The sequence below is a fragment of the Syzygium oleosum genome, unplaced genomic scaffold, assembly GCF_021117445.2.
Source record: "Syzygium oleosum isolate NSW1041296 unplaced genomic scaffold, Sole_v2.1 Sole_v2.07, whole genome shotgun sequence".
NCBI classification, from domain to species: domain Eukaryota; kingdom Viridiplantae; phylum Streptophyta; class Magnoliopsida; order Myrtales; family Myrtaceae; genus Syzygium; species Syzygium oleosum.
Genome location: NW_026607491.1, coordinates 7061362 through 7081091, shown reverse-complemented (window position 1 = coordinate 7081091; position 19730 = coordinate 7061362). Strand labels below are relative to the sequence as shown.

General features: G+C 40.8%; 1 protein-coding gene across 1 annotated transcript; it reads right to left on the bottom strand.

Annotated features, from left to right (window-relative positions):
• Positions 1-7612: 7612 nt before the first annotated feature.
• Positions 7613-9075, bottom strand: LOC115668165 (heat stress transcription factor B-4b-like). Its single transcript, XM_030589664.2, has 2 exons — positions 8639-9075; positions 7613-8411 (listed from the first exon to the last, which is right to left on the bottom strand). Exons 1-2 carry the CDS (start codon positions 8954-8956, stop codon positions 7812-7814), a joined length of 918 nt encoding a protein of 305 aa, XP_030445524.1. The 5' UTR covers positions 8957-9075; the 3' UTR covers positions 7613-7811.
• Positions 9076-19730: the final 10655 nt, after the last annotated feature.

The following is a 19730-nucleotide window of genomic DNA, read 5'->3' as shown; positions in this document are numbered from 1 at the left end:
GCTATCTATTTCTTGGTCAAACTCGGCGGTCTTGATTGTCTAGGTGTCGTCGCTCTTGCTGCCAAACTGACCAGTATGGCTATGGGTTCAAAATTGCTGCCTTGTTTTCTCTAGCGACCAAGAGCAAGAGTGACAGAGGGAGCGACAAGGCTGGAGGCGATTGAGAGCAAGAGCGACAGAGGGATTGACGAAGCTGGAGACCACCGAGAGGGAGAGTGAGAGTGGGAGACGAGGCCGTGAGATGAGTGAGGCGAGAGACGAAGAGGAAACTAGGGTTTTCATCTAAAAACAAAAAAATTAAAATATATATGTACCGGTATGGTCCGGGTGGGCGGTCCCCACTTGAAATCGGAAAATTTATTTTCACCGGTTTTAGTAAATTGGAATTGGAAACCGGGAATCTGGAGCCGGACCAGTCCCCATGGGAATTGCCGGTTCTGGGTCGGTCCGGACAGTTCCCGGTTCTTTTGCACACTTTTAATTGGATTCACTTTCACTCAAAAGTTAATGAGTTATAAGTCAACTAAAATATATTAACTGATCCATGACAAACTAATTATCCAATGTGATAACGAAAATGTGATTAGCAACAACAAACTCGTCAAGATTCTAAACTTGGAATTATTAGGCTGCGAATGACAACCATTCTGTTTCAGAAGTCAATTTCTGGCATTTTTTATTTCTGTTCCTGGACAAGTTTCTGAGCCAAAAAACACGTTTGATAACGATACAAAATTTCTGTTCCCGAAACAAAAATTTGTTTGATAACGGCACAAAATTTCTCCCTCTCGAGTGACTGGCGAGTGGACGGTGGGCGACAGCGGATGGCAGGAGGCAGACAGTGGCAGCAAACGGTGGGGGGAGGCGGCGGCGGCCGGCGACGCGGCCAGTGCAGAGGATGGCGACTGGAGGCGGCTGGCGTAGGGCAGCGACAGGAGGCGGGCGGCGTAGGGCAGCGACAGGAGGCGGGCGACGACTGGCGGCGGGAGGAGGGCGGCGGCGAGAGACGGGAGGCGAGCGGCCGTCGGTGGGAGATGGTAGCCGGCGGACGGCAGCCGTCAGCGGGAGATGGAGAACGGCGGGAGGCAGCGGCCGGCAAGCGGGCAGCAATAGGCAGTGAGTGTGTGACTGGCTAGTAGCGAGGGCGAGCAATGAGAAAAATTTCCCATTTTTGTTCTAGAAATAGAAAAGTAAAAAATTTTTACTTCTCATTTCTATTCCAAACCTATTTCTAAAATAAAAAATTGTTCCATAAATTGACAAGTGAAATTGCGTTATTAAACGGATTTCTGTTCCAAACTTGTTTCTGGAACAGAAAAATAAAAATAGAATGGTTATCATGTACAGCCTTAGTATCCACCGAAATACCACCGTGACAAACACGTCGAAAGTTGAAAGGAAAACACCCGACGGGACATTTATCAAAGAAATAGACCTAAAGTATGAGGATTATGAATTTCTGTTTTTTTAATATCATTTCTGATTTTTCGGATAACAAACTCATTTGAGTAAAAGTATGAAAACTATTTTTCTCTTTCTTGTTTTCTCTCTTTAATTAATTCATGTTCTTTGAAAATAAATGTTCCTTTTTTTTTTCTTTTTGAGCAAAAGAAATCGAGTACTTTAACACCATTTAAACTAATGATTTTTCTTCTTCTATTTTTCTTTTCTAATTAAGCAAACACAGCACAACTTGCCACTTGCAGCTGCAGGCCTTGGAAGTCTACATAGTGATGAAACCTTCACTAAATTCCAGAAATACATAAAAGAAGAATTCATAGCAAACATAGCATACAAATCTTGCCTTATATGCAATAAAATAATCAATCGATATTGATGTCCAAACAAATATATATTTATATATATGTGAATGCGAATAATCAAATTGAACAGTGCAATACTCGCAGAAACTTTTCATACAGTAAATTAAAATTAGGTTTTACAAAAAGACATCAAGAAATACGAGGCCTCTAGCAACATGTCATTTCCCGAAAACAATGCATGGTTATAATCTCGTGGATTAGTGGACAAGTGGCTCGAATTAATGGATAGATGCAACAACGACGAAAGGTCGTTATAGTCATTTAGGGAGCGGAAACCGTTCGATTCATTATGTTCCCTTTGCCATTTCGGAAGCAATTATTGTACCACCTTCGCCGTCCGACCGGTTAAGAGCCGGGTCCATTCTCAAATCACACGCGTTAACCCGCATTGAAAGTTAAATCGTGTTTTGCTCGGGCCATTTACGCATTACATCGGAACGACGCGTGGAATTGTACAAACAATCTTGGGACAAAACTAAGACCCCTGCAAAATGACCAAACTATCACAAATGACAGCATCCTTAATTTCTCTCTCTAATGAAATGAATTATTGACTTGTCGGAAAAAATTTTTAAAAAAAATTACAATGGCCGTCTCGAAACGAAAGTGAAATGTAAAAATTTAAAAAAATTGAAAAAAAAAATGACAGCTGCCGACTAATTACTCACTCGTTGGAGAAATCACCCTTTCGGTTGCTTCGAACGGATCAAATCGGACGAGGTCGGCAGATCCAGTCCTTCCATTCCTTGATATTTCCCTTTTATTTATTCATTCAATTAGCCTCCAAATTAACAACTTCATGTAATTTTTATTCTCCGTCGAAACGTACCTCGTGTAGGTTCGACCGAGACCAGGTCCGGTCCGATCCATAATATTTCGATCATCACACGTAGATACGCGGATTTGACAATTAATGTTTTACTTAGTCAACACCGTATCACCAAAACAATTTTTTTTATTATAGATTATTATTTCGTCGTGTCCTGTTTACACTATTGCCGCGTATAGCTAATCAGCCGACGCGAAGGGCTTTGAATAATAAATTAAGGGGCTTGATTATTTTATTTATTTATTTATTGTTAGATGTGAACGTAAATTTTTTAATTAGCATGTGTAAATTAATTCTCAAGTTATTGTACACTCCACGGCAGTCGATTGGCACACGTTCCCAAACTTTGCAAATGGATGGCGGAAGCAACGTGGCTTTGCTCGACTCGAAAAGAAGGGTGGGAAACCACTTTCGAAGAAAAAAGCAAAAGGGCAATTTTGTAATCATAAGTTATTCGATAAAATATTTATTTGTTTTATTTATATTTTAGAATTAGGAAAATAATACAAATAGTCCCTGAATTTTAACATGCTGTGAGATGTAGTCCATGAACTTTTAATTTGTGCAATGTGGTCCCTAAACTGTAAATTTATTCAATGTAATCCCTGAACTTTTTGTATATGTTCATTTTAATCTTCTTCTTTTTTGTCGGAAATCTTAGTTCTTGACTTATATGAAAATGTTCAATATTGTCCATAACATGAACTAATTAAAGGACAATAATGAACATTTTTGTATAGTTCAGGAACTAAATTGAATATGTATAAAAAATCCAAAGATTACATTGAACAAATAAAAAGTCCAGAAACCATATTGCACATTTAGCTAAAGTTCGGGGATCATATTGAACGGATTAAAAGTTCATGAACCACATTGTAAATTGGGTCAAAGTTGAGAGACCATTTATGTCATTATCCTTTTAGAATTCATCAAATTGTCTGCCTAAAATCACTTATTGAGACCCTTGGCAGAGAAACTTATTCGTAAGAAATACTTGATGCCTTTGTATGAATCGGCTAATTGTGATTATTACTGTAAAAATAGACTTTTGCATATCGAGTGTGTTAATGCAGCGACCATTAATGAGATGAGTACTTCGAATTTCATAAAAAAAAATATAAGTAAGACATTTCCAAAGATTTTAGCTTTGATATGGGTTATTATATTTACATGTCAAATTTGAAATACAAATGCATATTATCGCAAAAAGAATATTATAATTATATTGAAGATATCAAATGACATCATTAAAATTCATGTCATTTATGAAAATCCCGCTTTCATGAACAATGTCTAATGCTATTGATTAGTATAAAAATTTATCATGCGCCAACACTATGTTTCGAATCACCCATATTATCGATGAACTTTCTAAAATAATTGTGGACCAAAAAGTTATGTGGATCGAGCTCTCGTTGATTGCAATATCTCCCTTATCTTTTTATTATCATTTTTTAATTCCTCGCAGTCAGTGGAACAATTAGCTAACACGACATATTAGCACATTTAAATTCTCAAAAAGTCTTGGAACTTAAAAGCAATGTGCTCCACGATTGGGTCGCTTGATTTAAATGAGTAATGTCTCCTAAAGTTTGAACATTTTGATGTCCAAACTTTGATAAAGTCCCCCACAAATCGATTTGAGTGAAATTTTAATAATTCAATGAGGAAGGGGACTCATTGGTCTCTTCTCTTGCGGTCCACATGCACAAGTAATAATGTAATTTGATTGGACCCACACAAACCCAAAAAACAATACAAAACGTCTAGTAACCTTCACATTTTTTTTTAGATGAATACTAGTCAAAGTAATAACTATGATATTTCTAAAATATCGTTAAATGCGGTTTAGACCCGCGATTAAAGCACGATGATTGAACATTTCGAGACGGGCATGGAATAAATAAAGCAATAATGACGTGTGAAGATGTGTTTCTGTTTATCGACTCGTCAAGGTGTGATTGGTTTGGTAGAACGAGTCTAGATGATACTTCTTTTTCTTTAAAGTAATTTATGGGTATTCAATTTTGTGTTCTCTTTTCTATTACGTAGAGAGCACCAAGAAAAATTGATTTCTCATGACTCAATTGGATTGGGCCCAGAGGGGAATGTTCAAAATTAGGGGCATGTTTTTGACCTTTTCCCTCTTTTCTGGGCTGAAATTTGGACTTCCAAATTAATTGTTCTCTGCAATTAGGATTCATACTGCATAGAATTTCCAATTTTTCTTTCCATATTTGTTTATGTTTCAATCTCATATTGAAGGTGATATAACCTATAAGTCCGTTTTAATCTTTTTTTGATATAATATAATTGAATTTCATTGTTCTATTGGCCCGTTTGGTATAGTCATGCCATTTCTCATTGTCCATCATCTCATTTCTCTCTAATTCTGCGGTTATGCTTTTTCATCACTGCCCTCAATTACCCAAATTTCTTTTCTTGCTGAGCAAAAATGGTCCAAAAAAAAAAGGCTGATTGATCATTAAAGCATCTCGATAGTGTTGACCGTTCAAATCCGTGTTCACATTTCATAATCATATTTCATAATCGTGTCATGCCGTGCCATATAAATGAATCGAGATTATTATTAATTATGCTGTAGAACTTATTCACATTAAGTCCGTACCCATTCATGTCAAAAATTGCCGGCCCAGATCTAGGCACGACCCTGCCTAACATAGTTCACAAACCCAAATTTCCGCCCATGAATAGCGAAATGGGCTATCAAAATCTACTTCATTTTTCGATTAGGGAGATGATATAACTTTAAAATGTTCATAAAAAATTTAAAAGGGGCTTTATCATGAAGACATGCATTTTTTTTCCCACGAATAAAATTGGGCCATGTAAAGGATATTTGATTGAAGTTATTGAACCATTCATATTCCCAAACATCGAATTGGGTCACAATTAGATTCAGCCCAAGACAATCTTGGGCTCATCTGAACTTTGTACTAGGCTTCACAATGGTCCTTTTTCACCGTTCACCATAACAATGCCCCATAAAAACTAGGGAAAATGTCAATTAAGGACCCAAAGTGGGTTTCTTTTTTCAAAAAAAATCCCAAGTGGACAATGTTTCAATTAAGGACCCAAAGTGCCCAAACTAATCTCAAATAAGGATCTAGCTCGCCGGCCGGCCAAATGTTCGTCGGCCGGCGATCGTGAGATATTTTTCGGTGCCTGAATAGGGGTAATTTTGTCTTTTTCTTTTTTTTTTTTTTCTTTTTCCCTTTTTCTTTACTCTCTTCCCTCTTGTGACCATCGCCGGCGACGTCTGCCGGCCTCAGGCGAGGGCAAGGGCGGCCCTCGCCGGATCTGTTGTCGGGCGAGGGCGGCTCTTGCTCGCCTAGATTCAGCGAGGGCTGCCCTTGGCCTCACCAGCCCAAGCGAGGGTTGCGGCGAGGGCCGCCCTCGGCCTTGCCAGCGTCGGGCGAGGGTGGCCCTTGCCTGGGCTGGCGAGGGCGTTCCTTGCCAGATTCAGCGAGGGCAACCCTCGCCCTCCCCCTCTCCCGATCCGGCGAGGGCCGCCCTCGGCCTTGCCAGCGTCGGACGAGGGTCGCCCTCGCCTGGGCTGGTGAAGGCGTTCCTCACCAGATCCGGCGAGGGCAACCCTTGCCCTCGCCCTCTCCCGATCCGGCGAGGGCCGCCCTCGGCCTTGCCGGCGTCGGGCGAGGGTGGCCCTTGTCTGGGCGCGCGAGGGCGTTCCTTGCCAGATTCGGCGAGGGCAACCCTCGCCCTCCCCCTCTCCCAATCCGGCGAGGCCTGCCCTCGGCCTTGCTGGCGTCGGACGAGGTTCGCCCTCGCCTGGGCTGGCGAGGGCGTTCCTCGCTAGATCCGGCAAGGGCAACCCTCGCCCTCGCCCTCTCCCGATCCGGTGAGGGCCGCCCTCGGCCTTACCAGCGTCGGGCGAGGGTGGCCCTTGCCTGGGCTGGCGAGGGCGTTCCTTGCCAGATCCGGCGAGGGCAATCCTCTCCCTCCCCCTCTCCCGATCCAGCGAGGGCCGCCCTCGGCCTTGCCGGGGTCGGAAGAGGGTCGCCCTCGCCTGGGCTAGCGAGGGCAACCCTCGCCCTCGCCCTCTCCCGATCTGGCGAGGGCCGCCCTCGGCCTTGCCGGCGTCGAGCGAGGGTCGCCCTCGCCTGGGCTGGCGAGGGTCGCCCTCGCCTGGGCTGGCGAGGGCGTTCCTCGCCAGATCCGGCGAGGGCGGCTCTCGCCCGCCCAGGTGAGGGCCACCCTCGCTCGACGCCAGCGAGGGCCACCCTCGCCCGCCCAGGCGAGGGTGGCCGTCGCCCGACGTCACCGGCGATGGCCACAAGAGGGAAGAGAGAAAAAAAAAGGAAAAAGAAAAAAAGAAAGAAAAAGAAAAAATTGCCCCTATTCCGGCGCCGGAAAATGTCTCACGATCACCGGCCGGCGAGCTGGGTCCTTATTTGAGACTAGTTTAGGCACTTTGGGTCCTTAATTGAAATATTGTCCACTTTGAGTCCTTAATTGACATTTTCCCTAAAAACTATATGTCGTACGTCAAAATTATTTTTCTAAAAATAACACTTAGCAAATTGAAATATTCACGAAAAAGAAAAAATTGAAATGCATGGAGGTCATTTATCTTCTTACGATTCATCGCCTTCGTTCCCCATAATTTCCTAGAAAAGAAAATTTTTGTAAGGTTAACTAATGCGGAGAGTTTTGACGAGTACTGTGCTTCGTTAACTCTAGACTGAATGCATAAGAGCTACAAACTCCTCCTCAATTTTTGGGTTGATGTGGAATTAAGCATGTTTTCCGATTTAATCTTGCTCCGGTTCGCCTTATGAAAATCCTCAATTTTAGTCATAGATCGAATCATTTAAAGACCGATTCGACGAGTCGAATTGAGTAAAGATATTGTACCTATCTATATGTTATTATCCGACCGTAAAAAAAAGTGATCACCTAATAACTTCACACAGCAAGAGAGCCTCAGCGAGCATATGATAACTCAAAAGGTCCAAACGTTACATATTTGATCGGTCATGAAGTTGTCCATTTTTCAACTTCGATTGATCTCACTCTAATAAGTTAGTGCATGCCCTAGTCCACAATGAGAACTAAACTTTGAAACGACTACCATTATTTGTCCCTAGTTCATGAATTATTATGATCGAGAGAGGATGTCACAGTTGCAGCTCTTGCCGATCAATCTTTTCCGGGTGCAGCCTCTTCTTGCCGCTCAAAGACACCCCAAAGAGCTTGAAGTTACTGCCTCTGCCGGCCTCCTCGCCCGAGTGCCCGGCCTTCTTGAACGTTGCTGCCCGTGAGCACGCGACGCCTTCGTGATCCAAATCCAACTCGATGAGCTTGGGAACTCTGATGCTGTCAAGGTGGCTGCGGTTGTTCGTCGGGTCATGAGGCAGTGGTTTGACATGGTTCTGGATGAAGTAGATGATGTCGTTGTAGAGACTCTTCATGTGGGTGAGCTCCGAGAGTAGCATCAAGTTCTTCCTCCTTAGCCTTTGGTTGTCCTCATTCAGCGCAGCGAGGACATCGCCGCCGTTCAGGTGTGGTTTCGGCTGTGGCGGGAATGGCAGATCGGCTGGTGGCCAGCAGAGATTCTCGTCAACCGGTTGGAAGAAATGGGGCAGTGGCGGCGACGGCAGGTCTTGGTTGTGTTGTGGGGTTTTCCTGCGGTGGATTTCGCATAAGAGGTGCTTCGCTCCTTTTCTGAAGTACTCGTTTGCAAACTCCCATCTATCCGCCACTATCTTCTTGAATCCCTGCCAATAATTCAAGAATTTAAGCTAGTAATTTAGATATACTCCCAAAAAGTATCTCATAGATCAATGCCAATGAACTACTGCAGATATGTATATAGATGCATATAAGCATTCAACAAAATAAATTTTTCATTCACTGATCTTTAGATCATGGGGAAATAAAAAACATCGAATGAATAATTGCAGAAAAATCAAGATTTATAAGAATTGGAGTCAGGGGGGTTTACATAGGTGTTGAGCTGGCGGACGAAGCTGGAGAAGTTGTTGTGCTTGAAGTAGTTGGGGAGGAGGTCGCGGGCGAACTCGGCGGGGCGCCAGACGACGAAGGTGGCATCTTCTTCACCCCACGACACAATGTGGTCGGTACGCGGGTCGTCCACCAGCTGGTAAGTCTTGGTCAGGAATGGCGCCGGCACCGCCTTCTGCGACTCCACAGACAACGCCGGCTGGTGACGATGGTGGTGGTGGTGGTGATGTTCATGCTCTTCACCTGCAGAGCTTCTGCTGCCATTGCTGCTGGTCTCCATCTCCAATGTGAATGCCATGATCTCTCTCACACCATCCCTCTGGGCATGCCTTTGCTTCTTTTCAAGTTATAAGCGCTCTCTCTCTCTCCATCTAGGAAAATGAGTTAGATTAATTATATGTAGGATATAGAACTTTTTATAAAGGCAATGCGATGAATATAGAAAAACTTTTAAGTATATACCGAGCACAACGTTCTTATCCACCTCAGCCAATCACCGTGAGTCAACGAATCACAAGTTTCCTTATTTTCTCTCACATTTATAGCACCTCCAATGCGGTAATTGGCCAGGGTGAACCGAAACGTATTGCCCAACAAAACCTCTAAAAATCTCCCACAGAAAGGTGAGATGACACAATATATAGACAGATCTAATATCACTATACATAAATGAGTTAAAAGGTGTATTGCCATATCATGTGTATTGTAGGCTGATCAATATCTCGTGATATGCGATAACTTCACCCATAAAAATGGATTATAAATGACAATTTCTCTCTAAGCTCTTTAAGCCCAAACAAAGTTACACGTGAAAATCTACATTTGAAAGCGGGTCACGTTGATGAGCGCCATTAAGGAACTTATTAAGCATACTCAATGAGAGAAAAAATTATGTTCCAAAGCAGGATTACGCTCTAAAGTTTCCTTGATTAAGTACTCAACAAGTACGTGAAGCCCTCATTAATAAAGTCATTTGGAAATTTAAACATTTCCACAAATTTTGGTCCCTTAGTTACTTATGATATTCATCTGTTTAAGATAAATAAATATATATAGGCGTTGTTCTCCAACATTTTGAGATCTTAGAGATGACAATTTCGAATTCAACTTCCACATGAAATATCATAATAAAAGGAAGTTGCTAGAGAATCGTGCATTATATATCTTGACATAAAAAAACAGAGGTATATGTGTCATTATGAAAAGGTATCTTTGTGGATGTTTTTCTTTTAGGGTCATCTCTAACTTTAAGAAGCATATGACCTTGTCAGGGCACTGTCTTTTCGAGTTCCCCTAGAAAATTAATTATTACCATAAGATCCAACGAATAGTCAATTAGTTAATTCGATTGTTCTCTCGGCAATTGGGAATGGTAGGTGCGGATGCATCTCGAGTTCCTCCGGACATACTTAGAAGTGCATAGTTGCTATATAAATTATCTCATTGGGACCAACAAACTCCCAAAAATGAAAAAAAATGAAAAATCAAGAGAAAGAGGGCAAAATGTACGTCTTCACAGTGAAATTTGAGTTAATTTGGTTACATTAGTCATGATCCGGATCCATCTCGATTTCTCGGACAAAATGGCTTCAGCTCATCACGTTCACCGGTGAACCGACCGTTGAAATTAAGCGGATTGTCAGGTACCCTTTTTCATTGAGAAAAATCACAAACGTTATGAAAACTTATTGCCGAAAAAATCCCACTCAAAATTGTGCGATGATGATTAGGGTTTTGAGATGTTAGCATATTGAGAAAATCTCAATCGTCGATTTTTAACAAGGTAACAGGTCGTTTTCCCTGAACGGTGGATTGAAGATACTAATGCAGAGATCGGGAAAATTGTCAAATCAGTCCTAAACCTATTGTACGGCGGCCAATTCAGTCCTAAACCTTTCTAATTCTTGCCAATTCAATTCTTCTGGCCAATTTTGGCCGGCCAGCGCTGACGTGGCAATTTTTTATTATTTTTTCTTTTTCTTTTTTCTTTTTTCTTCCTCTGGCCGGTCCGCCAACCGGCGGCCGGCCAGAGGGGAGGGCCGACGAGGTCGACCTCGCCGGCCTCGCCGCTGCTGAGGCGAGGCCGACCTCGCCGTCGCGACCCAGGCGACGGCGAGGTCGAACCTCGCCAGATCTGTGCGAGGCTCGACCTCGCCGTCGCCTGGTCGCGACGGCGAGGTCGAACCTCGCCCACGCGACGGCGAGGTCGAGCCTCGCCGGATCCGGGCGAGGTTCGACCTCGCCGTCGCGACCCAGCGACGGCGAGGTTGGTCGCGCCACGGCCGGGCCTCGCCTCGCCCAGCCGCGGCGAGGCCGACGAGGTCGACCTCGCCGGCCCTCCCCTCTGGCCGGCCGCCGGTCGCCGGACCGGCCAGAGGAAGAAAAAAGAAAAAAAAACAGAAAAAAAAAAAAGATTAAAAATTTTTAAAAAAATAATAAAAAAATTGCCACGTCAGCGTTGGCCGGACGGCCGGCGGCCACGTCAGCGCCGGCCGGCCAAAATTGGCCGGAAGGAGTGAATTGGCAAGAATTAGAAAGGTTTAGGACTGAATTGACAAAATTAAAAGGTTTAGGACTGAATTGACCGCCGTACAATAGGTTTAGGACTGATTTGACAATTTTCCCTACAGAGATCAATGTCCACTATAAAGAGTTGAGTACCTCACTTTCTCTTATCATCTTCCAACTGCTCGAGGAGGAACATGACGGGTTAAGAAAGATGCTGCAAGAGACTATCCAATGCAGGATATTTCCCACTAATGGGGTCGTTCAGTTCAAAGATCTCTGCTTCCAGCATGATGTGAGGAAGATTTTCTTCCACGCAGCTGCTGATGCTGCTTCTGATGATTCTTGTTCCTCGTTCTGTCCCTCCTTCGAAGAGACATCACATTCCGACTACGACATGGGGGGAACCTTGGAAGGTAGCGATGACATCGATGTCGATCCTGCATGGAAAGAACATTAACGCTCGACACGTATTGCACCACGACATCATCAAAACCCTGACACACATTTCATGTCATGTCATGCTGTTGAATCAGTGCGTGAAATCCAGCAGCAAGATTCCCACGTCTTCGTCTCCCTACTCTCTCTCTCTCTCTCTCTCTCTCTCTCTCTCTCTCTCTCTCTCTCAAAGGAATCGATCAGATGAGTTGGCTTGGTTGGTGATGGACCACTGAGACAAATTGGTGAAGTTTCGCATCATGAGTCTCGCAATTCCTCGCCCTTTCCCTAGGGTTTCTGACCAGACAGGCCTCCCCTTTGACTTCACGGGGAATCCTTCAGACGAACGTCCTTTGGAAAAGAGAACGTACGAATTCCACTGTAGTTTCAACCATGCAATTCTTTAGGGAGAGAACTGAATTTGATATTTTGGAGTACATGCACGTGCGTAGTGTTTTTATGTGTTATTCTACTTGATTAGTTTGATGATCCGAGTAGAGACTTACGACGTGTTCGATGAGAGGATGATGTTTAGGGTTCTTTCGAAATACCGCGTGTTGAACTTTTCAGTCGACCGATCTCAAATGTTTGCTCTAAAAGTTATTAATATATGGAGGGAAAGAAAGTTCATAACATTTGGCATTTCGTAATGCGATGTAGATAGTCATGCGATAGCCGCATGCTTGTAAGAATGTCTTGGCAGATGGATGTTTATGATGAGCAATCTGCAGGTATATACCGTCCTTTGTCCTATTTAATTATCGCAGTATGTCTCCTCTTATTTTTGCTTGGATCTCAGTCCGTTAAACCGATTTCGGGAAAATTTTCCAAAAAGTTCTAAACCTATTGTACTTTGGCTAATTGAATCCTAAACTTTTCAATTTTGCCAATTGAATTCTAAACATTTTTATGTTTTGTCAATTGAGTCAATCCTGTCAATTTTAACTGGAAATCGTTAATGTGGACGCCGATAGTGTCGCGTAAGATGGCTGATGTTGACGTTGATAAATTTTTTAATAAAATTTTTTCTTTTCTTTTTTCTTTTTTTTCTTTTTCTTTTTTTTCTTTTCCTTTTTCTTTACCAAATCCGGCGAGCGCTCGTCGGCCACTGGATGAGGGCCGCGACCTTCTCCGGGGTTGGAAGGAAAAAAAGAAAAAAAAAATTTAATTTTTTTTAATATATATAATTGCCCACGTCAGCATCTATCGTGCCACGTAGAATAGCTGGCATCCACGTCAGCGATTTTCCGGCTAAAATTGGCCGAATAGACTCAATTGGCAAAACGTGAAAATGTTTATGACTTAATTGGCAAAATTGAAATGTTTAGGACTAAATTGGTCAAAGTGCAATAGATTTAGAATTTTTTGGACAATTTTTCCCAATAGCTATACATGTGGGATTTGCATAGACAGCACATGAAGCGTATATGATCAACGGCCGAAATGGACCAAATCTAGACAAAATGAATTTCTACCCTTTTAACCCCTTTTTTTCTTTTCCGAGTCTATAACTTTCTTGTCACATGATTGTTCATTACAAACAAAGTTTCCAATCCACGAACCATTTAAATAAGTATAACTCATGTGCAATAAAAACCTATTTAATTTTGGAATATATTAATGATTCGCTAGATTTGAACTACGGCCACGCATAATGATATGTAAAATAAAATTATAAGTGGCACTTTTTTCCATTAAGAATGAGAAACGCAGCTTCATATTTTATTTATGCTTGTACTATTTCCATACTAAGTGCAATTTATATGGAATATATTGTTATATTTTATCAACGAAAATTAGTTAGTTAGTGTAATCATATAAGCTAAGCGAACACTTCCTAAAATTAATCGCTGAACGACTTTGGATTGAGAGTTGCATTGTACTTGCAGTCACCATAGAAAGTTTCCATCTCTTCCAAGATTAATTTTCTTTTCTTTAAATTCTTGTCCAGATCCGATTCATCGTCTTGGATAAGATGAATCTCAGTCGTCGAAAATACGGGTCTCAGCTTGATCTAATAAAATGAGATCGCTTGGTTCACGAGTGGACTGGATCCATCATAAAAGTTCGAAAAATTCTTTTTAAAGTTCATATATTTTATGATAATTAGATGATGGTAGGAACATTCCTGATGTTTTATTCTGCATAATGTCTCTGTGCATTCCAATGCATGCCCGTGACTAAGATAGTCTCCGGGGGCAACATAGTTCGCTCACATCATGATGGAGAATAATAATATTATTGGTCTCTGTTGAAAGTACTATGCCTTGTTCGAGTGAAGAGAAATGAATTTTTATTAGTTTCCTTTTTGCTGTCATCTGTCAAGGGTTGAGGGATTGATTTCAATACTCAAAGCTGCTTCTCCCCAGAAGAGAGAAGAGTATAAAGGGTCCTTGTGCATGGCTAGCCTCGAGATTCCCCTATAGGTAGCACGTGTGTCCGCCGCTGCGATCGGTGATTAGGGATGGCAAACGGATGGATTCGAGATGGTCGAAGCGGCTACAGATCGGGACTCGATTCCAGATGACATGATACTTTGATTTCTGATTAAGGGTGCACACATCGTTGGACTGCAAAAACGGAATCACTTCAACCCTTCTTGATTACAAAGAGATCGGAGATAGAATTTGACGTATGTGTTTAAAGTTTACAAGGCGGACTTTTCCTTGATGATGATATTTTCTAAACATGTTTCGCGACAGATCTGATTTTGGAAACTCGAGTTCGCTTGGTTAAAGTTCGATCGAGTCGGGAAATAAACCAAGCATAAATCTCACTGCTTCAAGTGATCTAAGGTTGTCCCTTGTGGGTGTTTTGCCATCAACTTTTAGCTTTTTCACTAATGTTTCCCAAAGCAAAGCTTGCACCTTGCGGGTTTAAGAACTCGTGCGCACATGGATGCAATTGCAAACAAACAAAATACTTTTCCCCAAAGTGCAAAAAAATAATTGAAGAGAGAGAGAGAGAGCCAAGAGTGCAAATAAAATGTTCTTTTTTTACCACCCCCTTTTTCTTTATAATTACACAAACACACACACAAATCCATGAATTTTTTAATGGGATACACAGCTTGACCCATGTTGTCTTTCATATGGAATTGAATTGAAAAATGAAAAAAAGAAGATCATGATGTTTCCCCTCTAAAGTATATATATTGATCTTTCAAATTGAAAGTTCCAATCGAATCCACACATGATTTGGGGATCTTTGTGCTCTGATTTTTCATTATTTTTAAAGTCGATTTAGAAAAATGGAAATTGGTCAGTATGCTTCCTTCTTCTCTGACACCTTGCTTCGAAATTCTCAAGCATCTCCGAAACTCACTTTTACAAAAGGTAAAAGAAAGAGGAGGGAAAAGACAAACATCACGTCTGACTACACCACCACACATATTGTGTGGGGCCCTTTATAGAGGTATAATTAGAGATTGGAGACTTTAAAAAAAAAATTCAAACATAAAATAATGAACTTTCCAACTATTTTTTGAAAGAAATCATTAAAAGGTTATGCCGGCATTTTATGCATTTGGAAAGACTTGCAAGTGTTATTGTTTGGGAAAATTGTTCAAAAGTCCTAAGCTTATTGTATGGCGAAGATTCAGTCATAAACCTTTTAATTGTTCTAATTTAGTCATAAACATTTTAACCGTAAATCACTAATGAGCACGCTAGTAATCCTATGTAGAATGTTCGGTGCTTACATAAACAATTTTTAAACAAAATCTCTAAAGTTTTTGTTATTATTTTTCATTGTGGTCGGTGAGGGAGGACGACTTGGGAGATTTGGTGAGGGCTTGACCATTGCCGGCTGTAATGAAAAAATAAAAAAAAAAAGAATATAAGAAAATTATAAAAAAATAATTTCCTTTGCAAGAAATTGTAGGACGGCCCGTGCCATGTTTAAAATTGATCGGAAAAACTAAATTGGTAAATTGTCAAAAGATTTAGGACTGAATTGGCCGTAGTACATTAGGTTTAGGCTTTTTTCGTAATTTTTTCGTTTTTCTTCAACAAAAATAAAATTTTGATAATCTCAAGATTTAAAAGAAAGGTTATAGTAGAATACATTTTTTTGTTTAGTAGTCGGCAATTGGCCGTGCCAGAATTCGTGCACCTTCACTTGTCTACTTATCTGGGTGATCTCAAAAGTACACTCCCTCCAATCGACTGAATACATTTGTCATTTTGGAGTGCTCTTAATAAGACATGAACCCGAGACTATGAGGCGATGAGCGAATTCCCTTATCATTTGAACAAGCACATTGTAAACTAGCCAAAATAAGTATTAACGTTCACGGTATCCTCTGATCTTCTGTGATAGATGAAATGGAATATCCTTAACATCCCTTTCCTAAATCATTATAACAGCAAAAAAAATGAAATAACTTGCATGTGATGATTTTATCACTTAGTTGATTTATTGCTGTGACACATTCGAGCGAAGGAAGTAACCCTTTTCCCTTCTTTTTCCTAGCCCTTGCACTGATAAAGTTCCTTCTTTCTGCACCACAGGTTTGTTTTTTGGCTTCCCGAAATTTCTTTATCGATCACGTAAAACTCGAGCAAGCCAATAAAGCGAACGAGAGCTTACGAATTGATAAGGACTATGGTTGCGGGAAATCGAATTCAAGATACTGCTTCACTTGGTGGTGATAATGTAAACTCAAACCAATGTATATCAGAAGTCTAGTCTTCAAAGGGTTTCCAGATATCAGCTCCTTTCTTCTGGTTGCTAAAGTCCACAGATTGTCCATCTCTCTCTCTCTCTCTCTCTCTCTCTCTCTCTCTCTCTCTCTCTCTCTCTCTCTCTCTCTCTCGTGCAGAGGGTCACATGGAGTCTGAAAAAGATTATGTGATGTGGGTGTGTGCATGAAAATGTCCACTGCACCAGTTGTCTGAGCTCACTGAAGCAGTCGGTCGTGTTTGGAATAGAATCTTCCCTATTATTTGAGGGTTCCTACATTGGACTCTTCTTGATCTCCTCTCTCTCTGATCGATCCATCTTCCACTTTGCACTCTGGGAGTTGGAAGACTGAAAGCCCCTAAAGACCGATCATTTATACGATATGCTCCAAAAAAGTTGCCTCTTCCACCAATTAGAAGCTCCCCGCATGCTATGAAGGAAAGGAAGGGCCTCTCTTTCCTTTTCCTTACTTCCTTTTCAGATGTTCATCTGAATATGTCCTTTTCACTGTGGCAAGTTATATATATTTTCTTTATACATGTGTATATGTGTCCTTTTCATGGTAAAATGGTCCAAGATGCTCTCTATCTGTCTATATATGTAGAAACCATAAGCAAATTAATCTGAAGAGATATTATCTTTACCGAGTCAGATTTACAAAATTGGGATACCGAATGATGTTGCAGGCTGGTATTGGATCTTCAATACCCCACTTGCTTAAACCAAACTTGGTTAACTTAGCATTGCTCGTACATCCATCTCTCGCCGATCCCATCGGGTCAGCTGGATCGATCAACAACCAAAACCTAAAGACTGATCGACTATTACTTGGACAACTCTTACAATCAAGCCATGAAAAAAAAAAACTTGTATTTTTGAGAAACCCTTGTCCTAATTAAATGCGATTTAAGAATGGCTTCGGATTAATTTCGAGATTATCTAAATCTCGCAAGTTCTTGAAAAACTTTACCCGTTTAACAGATTGTGGCCCAATTTGAAAAGGCTCTGAATAAAGCTAAGGCCCTGCATTGCTAGCCTAGGAAGTTTGGCTTAGTGGGTCGAAGAACAACTATACATGTTTGGCCCGATCTAATTTGTCGATTTTGTGCATTGTAAGGTTGAGGTTCTATCTATTTAAAGAAGTCGGAGAAAAATCTAATTGCAGGCATTTACATCAGCAGCATGATTGTAACTCTCTTTAGGAAAGAAAGAAAGCATTGGCAAAGTAAAGGAAATAGACTCCTCATATAAACAGTTTTTCAGGTGATTAGACTCCGAAAAATAATTAATTTGAGGGTCAGTAGTCCCAGTATTTTTCTTTTTGTAGGAACGACTTTTTCTTTTCGTTTCTTTCTAATGATCGAAGACTTTAATTTCATGCAAGCATCACTTTTATTTCCATGAAAAATCAGAAAAATGTAGAGGTGAGCCCTGGCCTTGCAAGTGGGCCGGGCCGGGATTTGGCGAGATCGGGCTCAGCCCAACAAGCTGCTGCTGGGGGACCCCAACGGGCCAATCGCTCTCGAAGGCCGAAATTGTCTGCCCTCGGACACGATCTTCCGTGTCGAGAGCGACGAGCCCACTTAATTAACTCCGATGTTTTGATACAATATTATCGATATTTCTAATATCACTTTTGATGCTGAATCAAGAGAGAGAAAAAATGTCTTCTCTGTTCATTAATGATAGTTTGTGTCTAGAGTGATGCTCGATGTTGGTTTATCTTTTGGTGTTTTTATGGCCATGTGGTGTTGCTTATCTAGACATTGTTTGTGTTTCGTGCTAATTCAAGGTTATTCTAGTTTTTTAGGGTAAAAGTGATTTAATGAAGTGAGTGGCAAAAGAGGAGTTGTTTCTGTTTTGGGTATCAAAATAGGCAAAAGCTACTCTTTGTTATATTTAATATACGGATGGGCTTTTTTGGGGGTAAAAATACACTTCTTTTTAGTTGATTGACCAAATAGGCCTTCAATTCCGGCTAAGCACGTACTGAAAAACACATTTTTTGGGGCAATTACAATCCATGTCTCTGGGAAGGCAAAAAAAAAAAAAACATATAGAATGTGCATCCAATTAGAAACACAATTGAGTATTCATTTTGTTTGTTTCTTCCAATCTTAAAACCGGTAAAGAAAAGGGAAAGATTGAGAATAAACTTTTCCACCCGTGATGAAAGTCAAAGTCAGTTAATATTACTTACTATCCCATAATTCCAAGATGAATACCAGTATGTAGAGTGTAAAGTATGCTTTTTGGTAGAAAAACATGAGTTTGAATGTAAAAAAGTTATAACTATAGACTTTGCCCTCCATCAAAATCATGTAAAATTTAGATAAAATTATAGATGAATAATATCTTAACAACTCAAACGAAAACGAAATATCATTGACAGACCAAAGAACTCATGATAGAATAAATAAATTAGTTTTTCAACTTTGTACGTGGTTTTGCATTGAAAGATATATTATAACTCGCATGTCTGGTTCGTGAACATTATTAGAATTTTTCTACCGTCATTGTGAAGTATAAAGGAAATCGGAGATGAGTCAATTATTCATGGACACTCTCTATAAATTTCGACAATCACCCTCGCATCATCTCATGAGTTCTTGTTTTATAGGCAAGAAATGAACATGCCTGTAAGGATGACCCCATCGAAACAGTTCGATTCTCACACGGGTTGATTCAAAGCAATACCATATCAAGCTATCCGTTTAAGTTTTGACTTTCATCTTATATGGTTTGTCAAATTGGAATGTTTTGTGTGGTTAGGAAAACTTACTAAAGTGATATTTGCTGCATTTTCTTTGAGTGTCGTTCGTAAAGTTACATCTTAGTGCATGTGTACGTATAAATATTGAAAGCAGGACATGCACATTAAACTTCATCGAATTTTCATACACATTCTATTGAATTTTGACAGAAGTAAAGAGTGCTCATTATATTTCTCTAGTGAAAAAAAAAAAAGTAGAAATAGGGAAGGTTTGTACTTATAAAAGGGCCTAATTCCAAAAAAAAACATAAATTTAGGTCGAGGGACAATTCTGGCCCGAACTTTTTTTTGTCCCGTAAAAAAGTATCAACTTTAGGTCGAGGGACAATTCTGGCCCGAACTTTTTTTTGTCCCGTAAAAAAGCACCAACTTTAAGTCGAGTGACAATTCTGGCCCCAATTTTTTTTTGTCTCATTAAAAATCACCAACTTTCATCATAATTCCAAATCTGGTCTCCCGTTGACTTTCATCATTGTTTGAGAAAGAAGATTGTGGTGGTCAGCTTGGCGAATCTCGTCTATGGCATCTGTCGACAGACGGTGGTCAGCTTTAGATTACGTTTGGCCAGAGAGATTCAATATTTAGATATTTTTGACTTGTCAGTGAAGTGAAGGAGACGAACAGTTTCACCGTTATTTTTCAAATTGTGGCTTAGAGAATAAGATAATGAATA

Excerpts from the sequence above, each read along its gene's own strand:
- LOC115668165 (XM_030589664.2), bottom strand. The coding sequence starts at position 8,956 with ATGGCATTCACATTGGAGATGGAGACCAGCAGCAATGGCAGCAGAAGC. Across the intron at positions 8,412-8,638 it reads TCCGCCAGCTCAACACCTAT|GGATTCAAGAAGATAGTGGC; the intron begins GTAAACCCCCCT and ends AATTATTGGCAG.